The sequence below is a fragment of the Balaenoptera ricei genome, chromosome 7 (genome assembly GCF_028023285.1).
Source record: "Balaenoptera ricei isolate mBalRic1 chromosome 7, mBalRic1.hap2, whole genome shotgun sequence".
NCBI classification, from domain to species: domain Eukaryota; kingdom Metazoa; phylum Chordata; class Mammalia; order Artiodactyla; family Balaenopteridae; genus Balaenoptera; species Balaenoptera ricei.
In genome coordinates, this window is record NC_082645.1 from 121,810,584 (window position 1) to 121,832,091 (window position 21,508).

General features: G+C 48.2%; 1 protein-coding gene across 3 annotated transcripts in view; it reads right to left on the reverse strand.

The window, feature by feature from the left end:
• Nucleotides 1–7,230: 7,230 nt before the first annotated feature.
• Nucleotides 7,231–21,508, reverse strand: part of THAP4 (THAP domain containing 4) — a 41,909-nt gene continuing 27,631 nt past the window's right edge. For all 3 annotated transcript variants that reach the window (XM_059929179.1, XM_059929180.1, XM_059929181.1), the window contains 3 exons: nt 20,517–20,626; nt 19,607–19,710; nt 7,231–7,520 (listed from right to left, as the gene is read on the reverse strand). In XM_059929179.1, coding sequence (XP_059785162.1) covers nt 7,401–7,520; nt 19,607–19,710; nt 20,517–20,626 — 334 coding nt within the window. In that variant the 3' untranslated portion in view covers nt 7,231–7,400. The remainder of the gene's footprint in view (nt 7,521–19,606; nt 19,711–20,516; nt 20,627–21,508) is intronic.

Below are 21,508 nucleotides of genomic sequence, written 5' to 3' on the forward strand. Positions count from 1 at the left end.
CCTCACAAGGCCGACTTGTGCTGCCCTGTGCCACACTGGGCCCGCGCGCATACACGCCTGCACGTGCTGCCACCGTGTGTGCACCAGCAGCTGCTCCCACGCTCCTCAGTCCCCCTCCCCCCCCGCCCCCGCCCCCCGCCTCTGGCCTGGCAGCAGGCACATGGTGCTGGACGCGGCCTCTCTCAGCCCCGGTTCCCTTTCTGTACGACGCAGGGTGGACCACACGGCCGCTAGGGTCTTCCCTTCCCCATCCAGCCTCCTGGGGAAGAGCCCAAAGGCGAGGTTGCCGTGCACAAGGGGGGCTGCCCCCCTCCCCCCATCGCCCACCTCCTGGCCCCCGGGCCCCCCACAGGACCCCTCTCCTCAGCTTCCTCCCGGGGGGCGGCCGCCCCTGCAAGCCCATCACCTCTCCAAGCTCTGCCTGCTCTGTCTGCACGGGACCCAGGGGCGCTCGCAGTGAGAAGCCTGGCAGATGGCGAGAGGGAAGGAAGGGGGCGGGAGGAGAGGAAGGTCCCTTTGCCACCCTGCTTCCATCACTAGGATCGATCCCTTGGTACGTTTCCAGCCTGGGAAAGTGATGTTACAGACGCTGAGTCAGGGAAGCAGCAGATTTACGGTCACTCAGAGAGACCAGGCATCTGCGTAGACATTGGGTTAGAGGCTGCAGTACAGGAGATGCCCCATTTCCAACAACAACAGAAGATGACATTTCGGGGTATAAACGGAGTGAGAAATGAGAAACCCTATGTGAGGCAAACTTTGAAGGTACCTCAGAGACACCCTGGACTTGGAAGGACAGAAGAAATCCCACGTTCCAGAGGAAAACGATCTCATAAGACAGTTCTCTATAAGTAGCTTTGTAAATTTAACGTAATCCTTATGAAAGTACCAGAATGTTTTTCCCCCTCTGGATCTAAACAAGCTAATTATAAAGTTCATATGAAGTGGGGGGGAAGGGCAAAAACAGCCGGGAAAACCCTTCAAAGAAGAGAAACGAGGAGGGTCTAGGCCTCTTCCTCTGAGTCTGTTGTTGGACCACCAGGCCCCAGGCTAAATGCAGGCAGGCAGGCGCAGGGTCACGGGACCCCCAGAGACAGACCCGCGTGCCTGGAGAACCAAGTCCATGATGAGGTGGGAAGAGCTGGGCTTGTGAGCAAACGTGACAACCAGTTAACGCTCAGAAAGAGACCAAATCGAATGCGTATGTCACACTAGACACAAGACAAATTCCAAATGGATCCAAGAGCCAAGCATGAAAAATGAAACAAGTTCTAGAAACAATGGGTGAATTTCTTTGTAACTGGGGAGTGAGCAGAATCTTCCTCAACATGATTTAAAATCCAGGAGCAAGAAAAGACAAAATACTTGCTGGGAAAAAAAAAATGTAACATTTAACATTTTCAAAAGTATCTGCAACTTGAGACAGGAAGCAGAGCAGTGCCGTCGGGGGGCGGGGGGGCGGGTAGAGTGGGAGTGGCTTAATGGGTACGGGGTTTCTCCTTGGGGTGACAGAAGTGTCCTGGAAGTAGACAGAGTTGATGGTTGCACGACACCGAGAATGTACTAAATACCACTCAACTGTACACCTGTGGACACTGTGGAATAGTGAAGTTCATGTTGTAACCGTGCATTTCACCTCCATGAAAGGTGGTCACTGAAAATCAGGAATACTAGGACTAATGTTTATAATTCGAAAGAACTTAAAAGCTTCGAAAGTCGAGAAGAAAAAGACAAAAAAAGAGAAATGCAGGGACTTCCCTGGTGGTCTGGTGGTTAACACTCCACGCTTCTTCCACTGCAGGGGGCGCGGGTTCAATCCCTGGTTGGGAAACTAAGATCCTGCGTGCGGTGTGGCGCAACCAAAAAAAGAAATGCATGGACGATCTCATTTCTCACAGATCAGGTTGGCCCAGATCCAAATCTGACAACAGACTCTTGTTGGTGGAGGCAAGTCCCCTCACACAACACTGCTGGGAAGCAAAACGGCACAGTCCCTTGGGGGAGGGGCAACACTTGGACAAGTCATAGATGCATTTACCCTTGGACTGGCTACTTCTGGAAATCTATCCCAGAGCTACGCTGGCCAAAGTCCAAAATGCCATGTACATAAAGTTATTCATTGTGACATTATTTGATCAGCAAAAGACTGGAAACAACCCAGATGCCCAGCATCAGGGCGTCTGCTGGAAAAACCATGGCAGGGCTGCCTGGTGGGGCACTCAGCAGCTGGGCTATACCCCCACGTGGAGCAAAATTTATCTTGTTTTACACTTTTTTAAAAAAAATAAATTTATTTATTTATTTATGTTTATTCATTTATTTTTGGCTCCGTTGGGTCTTTGTTGCTGTGTGCGGGCTTTCTCTAGTTGTGAGGGGTGGGGGTTACTCTTTGTTGCGGTGTGCAGGCTTCTCATTGCGGTGGCTTCTCTTGTTGTGGAGCATGGGCTCTAGGCACATGGGCTTCAGTAGTTGTGGCTCGCGGGCTTAGTTGCTCCACGGCATGTGGGATCTTCCCTGACTAGGGCTCGAGCCTGTGTCCCCTGCATTGGCAGGCGGATTCTTAACCACTGCGCCACCAGGGAAGTCCCTTGTTTTACACTTTTGACAATAGGGTCACGTAGGATGTTTTGCATAAGCAAAGCTAACTTAAGAAAACAGTCAATTTTTAAAAATTAAACAAATGAGTTTCTCTATCAAGTTGGTGACATAAGCACCCAGAGAAATCAATTATTCCAACTATATTTTAACTTTACATCTTCAATGAGAAAGCTGTAAAAACAGCAAAAAAGTCAAACTTCAATCAGTAGTCTTATTGTTAATAACAATATTATTATTCTCAAATAATCATACGTATCCTGTAGGAGAAAGCAAATAATGATAAACAGGATTTTTATTTTAAAAGAGGTAAAATCAAAGAATTTAAGTAAAAAATTTTATAATCTTAAAATTTGAATTGGAAACCTAAGTGTGGATGCACCATTTTGTTTTTCTTAAAAAATGCATGTATCCCATGCTAAAGGAGTTGAGAGTGAAGGGTTGTGATCTCTGCAATGAGATCTCAAATAGTAAAGTGGAAATAAGTGAGAAAATAATTTATAAAGGGATTTTCCAGTTCTGCCCGGGGCCTCTCAGTCCCACCCCCACTGGAGAGAAGGAGGTTCTGAGCCAGGAAGTGGGTACAGAGGCCATCAGGGGCTTGAGGGGCTCCATCCAGCCAACTATCACATCATGTGGGCCCCTCCCATCTGTCAAAGAAAAAGACTGGACTTGCCTAGCTCACGTCGAACATACAAAAAGTACTGGGTTCATAACAGAAGCAGGAGGGGCGGTGGGGGTGTGTGTGGTGTGAGAAGGCTGGTCGGGCGGCCAGCACCGTTGTCCCTGGCACACTTGTTCTAAAACCCGATGATCAAAGGGGAAGAGAGAAGCGTTTCCACTGGCTTCCTGGTGTGAACTTATTTCAGAGGAACCAAACTGAGCCTAATTGGATGGATGGAAGATCTTCGGAGAATTCCGCCACTGAATGCAGGACAGGCTTAGAAGACGGCCCTTCGGCAGCTCTGATTGGGGAGCTGGTTCAGGCGGGTTCACCCATGGGCGGGCCGGTTGATAGACACTGAGAATAAAGAGGGCAGGCCGCACTGTCTGAGCCTGTTAAGTTTAGCATCAGCCACGTGAGACAGGCAGATGCCGCACAGGAAGACCCGGACAGCCCTTAGGAAGTGTGATCCAACCTCCAGACTACAGCAAACAGAGGGGTTAGAGGAACAATTCAGACACCGCGAGGAACCCAGAGGAACCCAGGATCCAGACTGGGGACGCCTCCCAGCTTCCCAACAATCAGTGGCATGGGGGGCGGGGGAGGAAGAGGAGGATCAGGTGACCATGTCAGTTATTTGCTTTTCATCTCTCAGCTCTCAGCCCCACCCTTCCTGCTCCGCTCTGGGTGCTGCCCTCCTAGCCCGCTTCCAGCTGTGAGCAGGAAGCAGCCTGGGATGCAGGAGGGAGAGAGTGGGGCTTCCTTGATGCTCCCAGCTCCTCTCAGCCTCATTCCAGCAGCAGAGACAGCTCTGGTCCCATCCTCCAGGCTCCCTTGGAGCTATGGTCTGAATGTGTTTTCCCTCAAATTCGTATGTTGAAATCCTAACCCCCAAAGTGATGGTAGGAGAAGGTGGGGCCTTTGGGAGGTGACTAGGTCATAAAGGCTCCACGCTCATGATTGGAACGAGTGCCTGCATAACGCAGACTCCAGAGAGCTAGCTCAGCCTTTCTGCATGTGAGGTCACAGTGGAGACGGCCGTCCATAAGCAAGTAGCCCTTGCCACCTAATCAGCCAGCAACCTGATCTTGGGCTTCCAGCCTCTAGAACCGGGACAAGTAAATTTCGGTTGTTTACAAGCCACCCAGTGGATGGTTATTTTTGTTATAGCAGCCTGAACGACTAAGTCAGAAAGTTGTTACCAAGAAGTAACAAGTATCTAAAAATGTGGAAGTGGCTTTGGAAATTAGAAGTTGGAAGAGTTTTAAGATGAATGTTAGAAAAAGCCTCCACTGCTGTGAATGGACTGTTCAGGGCAATTCTGGTGACCCAGGAAGAAAAGAGAGCTGTGGAGAAAGCTTCAGTGTTCTTAGAGAATACCTAAGTAATCCTGAACAAAATGTTGGCAGATATATGGGATGTGTTCATCTAAAACAATAAAACAGCCAGTTTTTACCAACAAAATGGGTTTATTATGGAGCAGCAAAGATTTGTGTTTCAGGACAGGTAACTGTGGCACAAGTCCACAGGCAAGTCCAGTAGGACAAAGGAGAGGAAACTCTTTTATAGAGGAGAAGGTAAGGTGGGAGGGGCTGTTATAAGCAAAAAAGTCCATTGGAGGAAAATGGGGGTCTAAAGTGTGGTGGCTTTTCATTGGCTGGGCTGTTGCCAGGCAGGGAGAAAATCTTCCTTCCTCCTGATGGTGGTAAAGGGCTTCTGGCCTAAGAGGCCAGGTGGTCTCCTCCTGTTGGGATCTGTGCTGACATCCAGTGGAGCTGGTGAGTGCTCCCTCTTGTGCCCTCCCCACTCCATTATTTTTTGTTTTTTGTTTTTGGCCGTGCTGCATTGCTTGTGGGATCTTAGTTCCTCAACCAGGGATTGAACCCAGGCCCTTGGCAGTGAGACCTCAGAGTCCTAACCACTGGACAACCAGGGAATTCCCTCCCCACTCCAGTTTCGAGAGCTTTCCCTTTACTAATTTTCACAGGTGCAAAGGCCAGTCTGCTGAGATCTCAGATGGAAATGGAGGTCACTGGAAACTGGAGGAAAGGCAATCTTTCTTAAAAAGGGACAAAGAGCTTGGCTGAACTGTGTGTCCTAGTTTTGTGGAAGGTAGAACTTGTGAGCAATGAAATTGGTTATTTGCCTGGAAATTTCCAAGCAAAGTGCAAGTGTTGAAGCATGAGGGGCCTTGTTTCTCTTGAACACTTAAGAGTAAAATGCAAGAAGACTTAAGGACAGAGTTGTTAACCAAAAAGGAAGCCGACCTTAAAAATGTGGAAAATCCTCAGTCTATTGATATTGAAAGTAGTAAGAAAGCTTGTTGAGACAGATCAGGACGCGTGGGAGGACCTGACTCGGAGGTTAGTACCGATCTGTCACCTGTCACGAGCTAGTTACCCACACAATGGGAGACCAGGCAGCCACCTAAACAGAAGCCTAAAGTCCACACAATGGAAAAATGTCTTCAAAGGCATTTCAGAGATTGTGGGGGTGACCCTTCCATCCAAGGCCCAGAGGATAAGGCTCTGCTCCCCACATTCCTGTGCCACAGCAGACGTGGCGGCCCCCCCCGGAGGGCACAGCTGCAAACTTGGCTGGAATCGGTGTGTGGCTTCCACAAGGTACCATCTCTGCCAGCATGCAGAATGCAAAAGCCCTGGAGGCCTTGCTACCTTCCCTCAGTTTTGAAGGATGGAGCCACCTGGAGCCTCAGGCTCATGACCCAGGCAGAGACCCACACCCTGCAAGGGGTGCAGAGCCCCCGTTAGGGCGACCCCGGGTGGGCAGAACCTGGGGAGAGCCGCAGGCACATGACTCCAACCCCTGAGAACTGTGGTGACGGCTGCACCCGGCAAAGCTGGGGCGTGAGGGGGAGGGCAGGACCACCCCAGGGGGGCCCGGAGGACAGACACGGAGCCACAGAGGATCGTTCCTCTTAAGCCTTAAGGTTTTGGACTTGCTCAGGACCTGTCACGCCTTCTTCTTTCCTATTTCTCCCTTTTGGAAAGGGAGTGTCCATCCACTCCTCTCCTGTCGTTGACTTTCGGAGGCAAGTAACTTGTCCGGTTTCCCAGGTTCACAGCTGGAGGGACGAACTGTGCCTGAGTCTCTGCTGACCTGACTCTCTCGGCGAGCCCAGCCCGGCCACCACGTCCACCCTGCACGCAGGGGGCCGGCCGCCTTCCTCACGCTCCGGCCACACTCCTCTGAGGGTTCAGCACCAGCCCCGGTCCCTCCTCTGCGCTCCCAGGTACTGACAACCCCCGCGGTGGTGCCTTTTGTCCCCAGGGTGTGTGACAAGGGGATGTGTGGCTGCAGACACTGACCCCTGCTCTTGAGCACGGCCTTCTTTCACCCCGTGTCTACGTTCCTGGTGAGGCTCCTGATACCGTGCTGTGCTCCGGAAAGGAGAAAGGCGCTGTTTTGCTTTTACACACATGCTGAAGTGTTCCAGAGAAGTGACACTGTGTGTGGAATTCGCTTTAAGATGCTCCAGCCACAAAAAGGGGGCAAGAGCAGACGGAAGCACCGGTGTGGCCACACGCTGGCAGGAGCTGGAACGGGGTGAGGTCCAGGGGTCAGTGTATGTCTGGAAACTTCCATCGTAAACAAACAAATGAAGGTGATATTATATTGCCGAGAATAAATCAAATTTACAGAATGATGATAAATTCACTACTATCCTCTTGCCTTGGGAACACCCTTCGTCCATATGGAAATGAGGTCCTTATACTCTCAGCTCTTTAAAAATAAAGGAAAATTAACTGCAATCCTTTTTGTCCTACCTTTGTCTTCACCTTGTTACTGACTACTGTAGATTTATTAATATTTTCAGATCTTGTCAAAATTGCACAAAGGAGAGTCACCCCTTTCCAATTTTTTAGGGAAATGACTCTGAAAACAAATAGTCACCAGCAGATGAAAGAAACGTAGTCTACGCAAGTGATAATATTCAAAATGCTCAGCCATAAAAATAAAGGCCTTTTATTTGGTTTTTCTGTGCCATTACAGGAACACGTGGCAACACCCTTGAACCCATGGTGACCTGTGGCCACACCCACACCTGCTGCGGCGTCTGCTGAGAAGCCGAAGTGTCACCACACAGGCCGGCCCCGCCGGGACTCAGCTCTACCTGGGGTCATGGGGTCACCTTCTTGTAGGTGACGTGCAGATGCTGAGTCAGGGGCTGCGTAGTGGTTGCCATGGAGACCGTCTGTTCAAGTTTGCCTTCGGAATTCAGCCTGAATTTTCGGGTAATCTGAGCAGAACAAAACAAATACAAAACACCTTAATTTTACCTTCCAAAGATTCAACAACCGCTGAGGTGCCACCACAGGCCACATGCTCCCGCGGCAGCTGCAACGTTTCACCTCAGTGGTCAGGGGCTTGTGAGCCAGGCAGTGTCCCCGCCAGGGGGTGCCAGACACTCGGCCGGCAGCCGTGACGGGCGTCCTGAGCCCTGGCCCGCGCCCTCTCCCTGCCGCTCAGCTGTTCCCAAAAGACCGAGGTGAGCACGGGCGTCAGTCTCGCCGTCTGACTAGGGGCCGACTGTCCAGCGCGTCCCTCTCCACACAGCTTGAACTGATGTCAGATGTGTTCTCCGAAGACTCGGTACCAGCACTTTTGGAACCCCCGATTCATCAGGGCCAATTACGGCAGCTGTTTCTAACAGGAACACAGATCTGCAGCATCCGAGCCCCCGATGAGAAAACGGGTTTGCCTGGAATGTCTGTGAGCAGAGGGTGAAAGCCCGACGACTGTGGAAGCCGCCTCCAGGGGTGGGGGCCCACGAGCGCCAGAACCCGTGCTGGCCAGGCCCCAGCGACCGTCGGGCAGAGAAGAGAGGAGAGCCAGATCCCAGAGCCTGTTTAAAGCAGCCAGGCTGCAAGGCCAAGGCCTCAGGGGGAAGGGCGTGCAGGGGAAAGACCCAGCTCAGAGCAGCCGCCCCCTCTCAGAGGCCACCCAGAGGCTGGCGAGCCGGGTGGGTGCGCCCGACCCACGGGGCTGCGCGGCACGGGCCACCCCCTGGAACCGCTAGAAGGAGGCGTCTAGAAGGAGGGGCCGCGGAAAACCGCCCGGCTGTCGGTCAGGACCCTCTCAGGGCCGCACCCCAGGAGTAAGAGTTCCCCAGAAACAGACTGGGAAGTCCAGTTTCAAAGTAGTGCTGTCTCTGTGGACAGGATCTGCCCTTCCTGGACAAACCAGCAGAAGTGCAAGAACTGCCCTTTGGTGGGAGACAACATCGAACAAGGCCTCAAGTCACCCACGGTTTTCACACGCGATGTCTAGAATTCAAGAAATTCAACAGAAGGGATGGAAACTAGAAGACAATGGAAGGACATCTTCAAAGCAATGAAAATAGCTGTCCCCCTGGCATTCTGGCTGCAGTGAAAATACCTTTCAAAAGTGAAGGCAAAATAAAGACATTTTTAGACAAAAAATTCACAGAGAATTCACCGCCAGCAGGACTCCCCCCTTCTTTACACAAAACACTAGAGGAAGTTCTTCAGGTTTTAAGGAAAAGGGTGGAAGCAGAGATGCAGGAACGAAGGAAGAGCAGCAGGAGGGGTGAACGCGTGGAAAACCGTGCGGAACCCGAGGCTGGAAGTGAGGGTGAGCTGTCACGTATCCAGCCTCGTGGGGTCTCGTGTGCATGCGTAGCTACAACACGGGACGGCAGACGCAGAGGCGGGAGGAGGACACAGAGTCAGTGTCCCACGTCCCTGCTACTCGGTGGGCTCCAGGCACCAGCCCCACCTGGGCGGCTGCTGGAAATGCAGAGTCTCAGGCTCCGCCCCAGACCTGGTGCCTCAGAATTGCCACCCTGAGCCCCAGGGACCACCCCGCGTGGTGGTCCGAGCGGCCCTGTCCTAAGGTCCTTGCCACCGTCCACAGGTGTCAAAGGTCAACACGGTGTCCTCGCCACGGTAACCGCTGAGGACGGGAGAGGGCTGCAGAGGGCAGGACGTGGGGGGGGGGGGGCACAGCCCCAGACGAGGCGGACAAACAGAAAGCAGACGGGTGGCGGGCCAACATTCTCACACTGGGCTCGCTTCTTCAACTCCACAGCCTTTGTTCTGGAATTTAATTGAAAAACAAAGTCAAGGCTCTTACCCTTGAGACCACTGTGCAGAGGAAGCAGAAGTGCAGCGGAGAGAAACAAAGCCCGCGTTGCCCGTGCCACGGGCCACGTGCTCAGCTTCCGCAGGACAGCGGCCGCCTGGCCTCAGAGCCCGCGGCCCGCGGGGGGCCCGCTCCCCGGACGCCCCACCGCCGACGCGGGACACGGGCTCTCGCCCTCACGCCGGACGCCCGGCGCCACACGTGCCGGGGCAGCGCGGGCGGGGGCAAGGGGAATGCCTCCCCGGGGACCCGACGGCGGGGGCCCCCCGCGCCCCGTGAGCCTTTCCACGTTACAGGGGAGACACTGCGTATCTCTCACGCGGAGCCCGCCCGACGGGCCGAGGCTGCGGTCACCCCCGAAAAGCCGCACCTGAGGACAGACGACCTGGCTTCCGGCGCGGCCCTGCACCCCCCGTGCCGCCTCCGCGCTGCCGCGCCGGCTGCTGGCCACGCCGCGAGGACGCAGCCCATTTCACCGTGCGCTGAACCGAGGGCCGCCTCTCCCTCGGCCTTCGGCTCTGCCTCTTCGTGCCGAAGTCCGTGAACATCCGGTAACAGCCACCGGGCGGCAAGACGCAGGGCAGCAGAAGGCGGGAGACGGTCACGGGGGAGACCCCACGGCGGAGACGCTGGTCCCCCACGACCTCCGCAGGTCCCAGCGCGAGGCTGTGTGAGGGCTGTCCGGCCGCTGCAGCACACGCGCGGGGCTGTGTCCAGCGTGGCGCCCTCAGCGACGACACGGCTCCTGCAGCGTGCCCCCGTGCCCGGGAACCACCCGTTAGGTTCCTCTGGCCTTGGCGGCCTCCTGGATGAAATTTCTTGTGCTATTTTCCTCTTCAAATGAAAGTTATCTGGAAGAACTTAAAGTTGAGGCAGGTCGTAGATGGCATCGCTCAGGCTCAGAACCAGACCTCTCGCGGCGCCCACGGCCTCTGCTGGCAGTGATCCCGAGGTCACGCCACGTCTACCCTCAGGATGAGAATCCACCTGAGCTGCAGACTGACCCTCGTTTAAACAGGTTTAAACAAGGTGGGGCTGGAAGCAACTGATTGCCTTTAAACCGTCAAAGCGGAGCCTGTCGGGGCCACTGGGTAAGCGGAAGCTGCGGGGGCCGCATTCTGGAGAGAAGCCCGCACAGCTGGGGCCCAACTCCCACGGCAAAGGCAGGTTAGGAGGCCAAGGAGCCTCTGAACACAGGGACAGAGGCCATCTTGAAAACAACACGAGTTCTTACTTTAGCCAAGTGTGCTCACCTCTCCTCGACTGCACAGACCAAAGAGAAATATTACTGCAGAGAGAAGCTTGATGTGAGAACTTCTTGATGTTTTAATGATTTCTCAAACTGGTTAATAAAAAAACCGAGAAGCCACCCCATACAACACTTGAGGCATCAAGGAGGGGGCTGAGTCACGAAGAAAGGGGCTGAGTTTGATAAACAAGGACATCAGGACACTGTTGGAGAATTACAGACAGTGCAGGCCTCGCGTTTCTCTCGCTGACTTGCAAGAGGGAGGGGATGTATGTATATGTGCCGCTGACTCACTTCACTGTACAGCAGAAGCTAACACAACATGGTACAGCAACCCTACTCCAACTAAAAAAAAAAGAATTAGAACAGATGCAGGCTGCTTGCTGCCAATACCGGCTCCTTTCCCCTCCTTTGCCCCCTGCTTTATTGAGATATAACTGACATGTAACACAGTATAGGTTTAAGTTGAAACATGATGATTTGATACATGTGTATATGGCGAAACGTTTACCGCAATAAGGTCAGTTAATACATCCATCACCTCACAGTTATGTCTTTTTCCTCTTAGCAAATTTCACTAATACAACAGAGCCCTGCCAACTCTAGTGCCGCACTGTCCATCTTACACCTGGACGTTCACACCCACTGAGCAACACCTGCCCATTTCCCCCACCTGAGCTCCCGTAACCAGCATTCTACTCTGTTTCTGTGAGTTTTCTTTCTTTTTTTTAAATTTCACATATACTGGGCTGGCCAAAAAGTGCCTTCGGTGTTTAAGTAAAAATAAAAGACACATTTTTCATTTTTACCAAGAACTTTATTGAACGACGTTTTCACCCTTTTGTTCCACTACCTTCTGCCATTTTTCAGGCACCTTCATAATCTCACCTTCCCAAAACTTTTTACCTTTTTGAGCAAAGAACTGTTCCAGGTGCCTTTTACAGTCTTCAAGGGAATTGAAATTTTTTCCATTAAGAGAATTTTGTGAAGACCTAAATAAATTGAAATCCGAAGGTACAATGTCTGGTGAATACGATGGATGAATCAGAACTTCCCAGCCAAGATATAACAGTTTTTGCCTGGTCATCAAAGAAACATGCCGTCTTGCATAATCCTGATGGAAGATTATGCATTTTCTGTTGACTAATTCTGGACACTTTTTGTTGAGTGCTGCTTTCAGTTGGTCTAATTGGCAGTAGTACTTGTTGGAATGAATCGTCTGGTTTTCCAGAAGGAGCTCATAATACAGGACTCCCTTCCAGTACCACCATATACACAACATCACCTTCAGACCGGACTTTGGTGTGGTTGGTGGTCGTTTATTTCCCTTGCCCCACGATCTCTTCCCTTCCACATTATTGTACAGTATCCACTTTTCATCACCTGTCACAATTTGTTTTAAAAACGGAACACTTTCATTACATTTAAGTAGAGAATCGCACATGGAAACACGGTCAAGAAGGTTTTTTTTTGCTTAACTTACGTGGAACCCAAACATCAAAGTGATGAACATAACCAAGCTGGTGCAAATGATTTTCAGCGCTTGATTTGGATATTTTGAGTATGTCGGCTATCTCCTGCGTGGTATAACTCTGGTTGTTCCTAATTAATGTCTCGATTTGATCACCATCAACTTCAACTAGTCTACCCGACCGTGGAGCATTGTCCAGCGAGAAATCTCCAGCGTGAAACTTTGCAAACCACTTTTGACACGTTTGATCAGTCACAGCACCTTCTCCATATATGGCACAAATCCTTTTTTTGCATTTCGGTTGCATTTTTACCTTTCTTGAAATAATGAAGCATAATATGCTCAAAATGTTGCTTTTTTCTTCCATCTTCGATATTAAAATGGCTATACAAAAATTCACCAATTTTGATAAGTATTTACTTATTTATTTATTTGGCTGCGTTGGGTCTTTGTTGCTGCGCTTGGGCTTTCCTCTAGTTGTGGCGAGCGGGGGCTACTCTTCGTTGCGGTGTGCGGGCTTCTCATTGCGGTGGCTTCTCTTGTTGCAGAGCACGGGCTCTAGGCACGCAGGCTTCAGTAGTTGTGGCACGCAGGCTCAGTAGTTGTGGCTCGCGGGCTCTAGAGGGCAGGCTCAGTAGTTGTGGTGCACAGGTTTAGTTGCTCCACAGTATGTGGGATCTTCCCAGGTCAGGGCTCGAACCCATGTACCCTGCATTGGCAGGCGGATTCTTAACCACTGTGCCACCAGGGAAGTCCCAATAAGTCTTTTTATAAATGCACGCTGGTATGACAGCTGTCACGCACAATCTAACAAAATTGTTTTGAATGAACTTAAAGACAACTAAGTGCTAGTAGAGCCCTCTTAAGGAAAAAAATGAACGAACATTTTGGCCAACCCAATACAAAACATTCCAGAAAGAAATTAAAGAAGACATAAATAAATGGAAACACATCCCATGTTCATGGATTGGAAGACTTAATATCATTAAGAAACAAATACTACCCAAAGAGACCTACAGAATTAACAAAATTCAAATCAAAATGCCAATGATATGTTTTGTAGAAATAGAAAAATCCATCCTAAAATTCATATGGAATCTCAAGGGACTCTCAACAGATTTCAAAACTTACTACAGAATGACAGTGACCAAAACAGCGTGACACTGGCATAAAAACAGACATATAGACCAATGGAACAGTTTTGAGAGCCCAGAAATAAATCCTTGCATATGTTATCAAATGATTTTCAACCAGGTTGCCAAGACCATTCAATGAGGAAAGGACAGCCTTTTCAATAAATGGTGCTGGGAAAACTGGATATCCCCTCGCCAAAGAATGAAACCGTACCCTTACCTAACATTAATACAAAAAACGAGTGAACAAAAAAAACCCTCAAAACGAATCACAGCCTTGAAGGTAAGAGCTAAAACTATAAAAACTCTTAGAAGAAAACATAGGGAAAGTGTAATGACATCGGATTTGGCAATGCTTTCCTGGATACCAATTTATAGCCAATGAAGAAAAAGCAGACAAACTGTAATTCATGAAAATTAAAAACTTTTGTGCATCAAAAGATACTATTTACAGAGAAAAAATACAACCCACAAAATAAGAGAAATATTTGCCGATCATATATCTGATAAGGGATTCATAAACAGAATAACAGAGAACTCCTAAAATTCAACAACAGCAAAAACAAAAAACAAACAACCCAATTCAAAAATGGGCAAAGGATTTGAATAGACATTTTTACAAAAACGATATACAAATGGCCAAGAAGCACATGAAAAGTTGCTCAATATCGCTATCATTTAGGGAAATGCAAATCAAAACTACAATGAGATACCACCTCACACCCATTAGGATGAGTGATATCAAAAAACCAGAAAACAGCAAATGATGAGAATGCAGATAAATTGGAACCCCTGTGCACTGTTGATGGGAATGTAAAATGGTGCAGGTAAAGTGATTGTGCACTGTTGATGGGAATGTAAAACGGTGCAGGTAAAGTGGCGGGTCCTCAAAAAATTAAAAATAAAATTAACCACGTGACCCAGCAATTCCTCTTCTGGGGATACACCCCAAAGAACTGAAAGCAGGTCTTGAAGAGATATCTGTACACCCATGTTCACAGCAGCTTCATTCACAACAGCTAAAAGGTGGAAGCAACTCAGTTATCCATTGATGGATGAATGGAAAAGCAAATGTGGTCCATCCATACACTGGAATACTACTGAGCCTTAAAAAGGAGGGAAATTCTGACCCAGGCTACAACATGGATGAACCTTGAGGACATTGTGCTCAGTGAAATAAGCCAGATGCAAAAAGAAAAATAACTGTATGATTCCACTGATGTGAGGTACCTAAGAGGTCAAAATCAGAGATGGAAAGTAGAGAAGTGGCCGCCAGGGGTTCAGGGGAGGAGAGGACAGGGAGCTACTGTTTAGTGGGCCCGAGTTTCAGTTTTGCAAGGTGAATCTGTTCTGGAGATGATTAACAATGTGAATATATTTAAGTGTAACCTTAAAAATGGTTAAGATAATTAAGTTTTATGTATCTATTTTTCCACAATAAAAAATACTGAAGAAGAAAAAAAAGTTGGGGGTGAAATAAACTCAAAAGAAATATTGCCAGACCTATACACCTATACTACAAGAAATGCCACTAATGCAGGTTTAGAATGAAGGGAAATGGTACCACAGGAAACTCTACAGAAGGAGAAAAGAGCAACACAAAGAGAAACTAAGTGGGTAACTATAAGAGATTACTCCCCTGCCCCCCACACTGTAATTTCTTTGAAAGTTAACCGATTATTTAAAGCAAAAATCCTAGTGTGAAGGTTTATAATGTATGTGGATACTTTTTATATGTAAAAGGTATGATGACAACAGCACAAAAGGAGGATAAATGTAATTCTACACAGCTGTAAGATTAACACACACGTGAAGTGGGAAATGTAACAGTGTATCACTGATTATAAACAGACTTTGATAAATTTAGCATGCATATTGTTAGCCTTAAGTTAACTATTAAAAAAAAAGATACAGTTAAGCTAATAGAAGAAATAAAACAGAATGCTAAAAATACTTAGTTAACCCAAGAAAACATACTGAAGGAACAAAAGAGGAACAAAGCCAAGAAAGAAGCAGACAAATCAAGATGGTGGATGTACAACCACCCATACAAATACTTATGTTAAACATAAATGAACTAAATACTCCAATTAAAATACAGAATTTTCTGACTAGAGAAAAAAAGCAAGACTCTATAAGAAATGTACTGTAAGTATAAAGACACAATTTGAATGTGAAAAGGGTAGGAAAAAAGATATACTGTATAAATGATAAGCATAAGAAAGCAGGTGCGGTTACATTAGTATCAGACAAAGCAGATTTCCAGGTATAGTATTACAAGTTATAAAGGACATTTCATAAATATAATACATATATCATCTGTATGCATCTAAATTACAGAGCTTCAAAATTATGAAGCAAAGATGGAACCAAAGAAAAGAACTGAAATATCTTCAGTCATAACTGGAGATTTTAATACCTCTCAGTAATTAGATACAACGAAGAACCCCTCCACCCCCAAATCCTCTAGTATATAGAAAATCTGATGACATTATCAATCAGTTTGACCTAACTGGCATTTTCAGTCCACTACAGCCAACAATTGTCAAATACTTATTCATTCTGAGTGCATATGAAATATTCACCAAGTTAGATCATATACGGGGCATAGAATAACTTTCAAACAGACCACGTTCTCTGGGTTTTATAGAACTGAATTAGAAATCATAGCAAGAAAGTCCTCCAATAGTTGGAAAATAAGTAACATTCTTCTAAATAATCCTGTTCAAGGAAACAAAATCATTGGAGAAATAAAATATTTTGAGTGAGGATAAAAATAATAAAAATGGGTTAAGGACTTCCCTGGTGGTGCAGTGGTTAAGAATCGCCTGCCAATGCAGGGGACACGGGTTCGATCCCTGGTCCGGGAAGATCCCACATGCCACAGAGCAACTAAGCCCGTGTGCCACAATTACTGAGCCTGCGCTCTGGAGTCTGAGAGCCACAACAACTGAGCCCTTGCGCCACAACTACTGAAGCCCATGTGCCTAGAGCCCGTGCTCCACAACAAGAGAAGCCACCACAATGAGAAGCCCGCGCACCGCAACGAAGAGTAGCCCCGCTCGCCGCAACTAGAGAAAGCCTGCGTGCACCAACGAAGACCCAACATAGCCAAAAATAAATAAAGAAAGAAATTTATTTTTAAAAAGGGTTAAATATCAATGATCCAAATTTTTCCTTTAAGAAGCACCCCCCACAAACCAAACAAACAAACAAACAAAAAAAAAAAAACAAAGAGGAAGAAATTAAACCTGGAATGATTAGAATAAAATAAATAATATGACACAAAAATTTTCCAATTTACATATTTCAGTAATACATAAATCCGGTAATATAAAAAATGACAGATCATCACAATCAAAAGGGGTTTATCTGAAGAATGCATGGTTGGCTCAACATCAGAAAACCTATTACTGTAATTCATCATGAGCATCTGTCAGAACTTAATACCCATTTATGATTTTTTAAAACTAGCCATACAACCATATATAATAAACAACAAGGATTTACTGTATAGCACAGGGACCTATATTCAATATATTACAATAAACTATAACTGAAAAGAATAAAAAAAAGAATATACACATATATATGCATAACCGAACCACTTTGCTGTACACCAGAAACTAACACAATATTGTAAATCAATTGTACTTCAATAAAAAAAAACTAGCAAGCTAACATCACACCCAGTGGTGAAAGACTGAACACCTGCTCCTAAGACAGAGAACAAGGTACCAACGTCTATTCCCACTACTTTTACTGAATACTATACTGGTGGTCCTATCCAGTGCAGTCAATGCAGGAAAAGAAATAAAAGGCATCAGAATGGAAAAGGTACTGTCTATAATAGCAAATGATATGATTGTCTATGCAGAAAATCCTAAGGAATCTGTTAAAAAACTACTAAAATAAATAAGTGAATTTAAGAAGGTTATATAAGATCGATCTACAAATATCAATTTTATTTCCATATACTACAAACAAATAATTGGAAAAATTTTAAAAATCACTTATAATAGCATCTAAAACCATGAAATTAGGAAAAATTTAACAAAATATGTGTACGGCTTGTACATTGAAAACTGCAAAACAATTTAGGGTGGAAAAAACCTAAATAAATGTAGACATTTACCTGATACTGATCACAAGACTAAGTTTGCTGAAGATGGCAGTTCCCCACGTTCATCTAGAAACTCAAGCAATCCCAGTAAAATTTTTTCTAGAAATTCACAAGCTGATTCTGAAATTCATATGGAAATGAGAAAGATCCTGGATAGCCAATTTTGGAAAAAGAAAAAGAAAAAAATTGGGTAACTTATATTACCCGATTTCAAGGATTAATACAAAGCTATCGCAATCAAGACAGCGTGGTACTGCTGTAAAGACAGCTTAGAGATCAATGGGATAGAACAGAGTCCAGGAAAAGAGCCACATAAATATAATGAGTTGATTTTCAATAAAGCCACCTACCTACTTCAACAAATTAAGGATAATTTTCTTTTTAAAAAATGGTGCTGGGCGACTTCACTGGTGGCACAGTGGATAAGAATCCGCCTGCCAATGCAGGGGACACGGATTTGGTCCCTGGTCCAGGAAGATCACGTGCCGTGAAGCAACTAAGCCCGTGTGCCACAATTACTGAGCCTGCGCTCTAGAGCCCGCGAGCCACAACTACTGAGCCCACGTGCCGCAACTATTAAAGCCTGTGCGCCTAGAGCCCGTGCTCCACAACAAGAGAAGCCACCACAAGGAGAAGTCTGCGTACTGCAACGAAGAGTAGCCCCCGCTTGCCACAACTAGAGAAAGCCCATGAGCAGCAACAAAGACCCAACACAGCCAAAAATAAATAAAATTGTAAAAAAATAAAATAAAATAAAAATAAAGAAAATAGTGCTGGCACAACTGGATATCTATCTAGGAAAAAATGAAAGCATCTTGACCCCTACTTCACACCATACAAAAATATAAATTCCCAAATAATAAACCTTAAAGTAAAAGGAGACACTGTAAAAATTCTTGAAGAAAATGCAGGTGAAAGTGTGTGTTAGGCAAAAAATGTTAAGACAGGGCACAAAAAGCACAAACTGTAAGAGAAAAAACTGATAACAGAACTTCATCAAAAGTAAAACATTTTGTTAAAGCAATGAAATGGTAAGTTTTAAGTTGAGAGCACAGTCTTATCAACACGACTACCTGATAAAGGACTTGTGTCCAGAATACGTAACAAACTCTTACAGCTCCAAGATAAGGCAAACAAGCTGCTGGAGAAAAAGGACAAAGGATTTGAACGCTCACGTCATGAAACAAACAATACAACGGCACGTAAGCATGTTGAAAGGCTGAGCCACATCACTCATCACTGGGAAAAGGTAATTAACAGCTCACTGCAACAACGCCACTCGGTAGCCACCAGGACGGCCTAAGTTCAAGGCCCAGCCCGGGACAGGGTGTGCGCTGCTGCAGGGCAGGGCTACAGAGTGGCAACAAGAACCACAAAGCACTTAAGACTTCACCATGGAGTGTCCAAGGCCTCTGTGGTTGACGCCAGAAAGAAACCAGCTTTGGTATCTACTGAGATACACCGAACAAGATCCGAAATCCCTGCAGCGCACCCCCGTGCTGCTGTGCGCGGCTACCTGCGGGGTCTCTGGCGCCCATCACGTGAAAATAAAAGTAAGAGAGACTAACGGTCTACGCGTAAAAAAGGAAAGCTGTGACAGCACAAAAAAATGGAAGAATAATTTTATCCTTTTGGAGCAGAAGACATCTTCCTGAGCAAGAGCCCAAATTCATACGGCATTTAGGAAAAGACCCCGAGAGGCAACTAGAGAAAGATGTACAGCCTGTGGGTAGAAGACATCGTCAATCAGGCTAACCTAAGTCACCGGATGGGGGTGTTGTCACAGATACAGCAGACGACAGATTGATATCCACAGAACATAAAAAATCTCCCAGAAATCAACAAGAAAATGACACCTCGCAGAAAAACAGGCAATGACTCTGAACATCAAGTATCGGAACAAGAAATACAAACAACCAGTGAGCACGAAGAATGCCCCCTCACTCATAAGTTAAATTTAAAACACCAATGAGATACCACCTTTTATTTATCAGATTAAAAAAATCAGAAATCCTGAAAACACACTGCACTGGTCAAGGAGTAGGGAACAAGGTCCCCCCCACGCAATGCTGGTGGGGACGTAATTGTTCAACAAACCTGAGGACAGCCAACCGCGCACGAGCAGGGATAGATAATCACATCACGGCCTGTGTGAGCGCGAGAAAGAACCAGGTGACAGGAGACAGCCAGGCCTCCAGGATGGAGTGCAAAGGCAGGGGTGCCGCGCGGTCCCACCCGGGCTCACCTGCTCCACGTGGGGCTCCTTGGCGAAGGAGATCCTGGCAATGGAGTGGGACGCGATGCACAGCTCCTGCCCGTTCACCTCGCCCTCCTCCACCTCCACGATGCCTGCAAGGGACACCGTCAGTCCACGCAGCCTGCCCGGGGCCCCCGGCTGCCCTGCGCTGACCACCCTCCTTTGCAATCAAGGGCTCAACCAATCTGAACGTCACGGCCATCGAGGCAATAACTGCCCAGTCACCTGCGATGACCCCCCAGGTATCAAGAGGGAAAAGACACAACTCCTCCTGCAGCCAGGGCAGGTGATCTCTGGGGGTCGCCCTGACCCTGGCCCTCCCACTCCCCCCAGCGACCTGACAGGAGGGACACGAGGCCAGGGGAATGGACGCCCCTCTGGCTGCCCACCGATTTCCAGGCTGCCAATACCCCGGGCAGCTCGGCTGGCCCTGACTGTCCACCTGCTTCCTGGAAGTGAGCGCTCACTTGAGCCAGTGAGCAAGGTTAAGGGTCACGTAGGTGGGTGTTGAGTAATTTTGAATTCATGAACCTGGTTAACCATTTTAGGATGAATTCCCCCTGGGGGCAAAGCAAACTTCCAGACATAACTTTTGCTCCCTGGTCTAGGTACCCCAGAGCCCCACCTGCCTGGGAAGCTGAGCGACAGCACAGATGTGAGCGCAGAGGGCCGGAGATGAAGCCGGCCTGTTCCCACAGAGCCACTCCCGCAGCCCCCCGCCTGCCGGCCCCCCACTCTCCAGCTCCCCCGAGCCGTCCAAAGGCCCGACACTGTCCACCCTGAAAGGCACCCACGGGGCCACGTCTGCGGTCACATAGAAATCGGGGGGCAGATGCCACCCCACCTGCTGGCAGCACGCAGGACACGTGGGTGGAAGGCAGGCCGGCAAGGGGAGTACCTGTGTTCTGGGCGCTGACGAAGGCCACCTTGTTGGTGTCGGGCTCCAGGCGGATGAAGCCACACTCCCTGTGCATGGGCTTGTGGGTGTCCGGGTGGAAGGCGTTGAACCTGGACGGGTAATGCGACAGGTGAAGCCCAGGTACCAGGTGCCCACCAGAGCACATGCCAGACTGTGGCCCGCCCCCTCCTCACTTGGCAAGCGTCCCACCCACTGAACGTGAAGCACTGTGTGGAAACACAGACACGTGTAAAGGGCGCCGTGCGGAGACACGGGAGACGACAGGTGCGGGCACACCCGCTCCCCCGTCTCTCCTCCCCCCCCATCCTCCCACCAAGGCCTTTTCAGCCCCAGCACCGCACACACTTCTCGGCCTAAGCCCTCCACCCACACAGTAAAGTCCCAGCCAATGCCGGGCCTTCCCTCTTCTGAGCTATTATCTTGCTTAGGAGCCCAGTTAATTCATAGGGTAGGAGAACAGAGCAGGCCATGAGTCAGCGTCTTATCACCCGGCCACCGCTGCAAGTTCACTGTGGTGGTAAGAGCTGCCCCTCGACCCGAGAGCACCGACTCACAACTTCAACACCAACGCTTACAGTCTCACCAGCACGACGTGGGGGAATCTACGGCCGCTGCGGATGAGCTTCTGACAGGCTGGTGGTGTGGCTACGGCTTACACGCCCTCTTGCGACCACAACCCCTCACTGAGAAATACTTCTACTACATACACGTAGACCACGACGTTGACCAAAATACGTATTTTCTATTCTATTTCATTTTTCTTTAATGTTAGTCACAAAACTGAGTGACCAGCATTAAAAGAAAATTAATTAATGCTAGTCATAAATGTCTCTAATGGGTTACAGCTCATAGTTTAAAAAGACTGCTTTCGGGGCTTCCCTGGTGGCGCAGTGGTTGAGAATCTGCCTGCCAATGCAGGGGACACGGGTTCGAGCCCTGGTCTGGGAGGATCCCACATGACACGGAGCAGC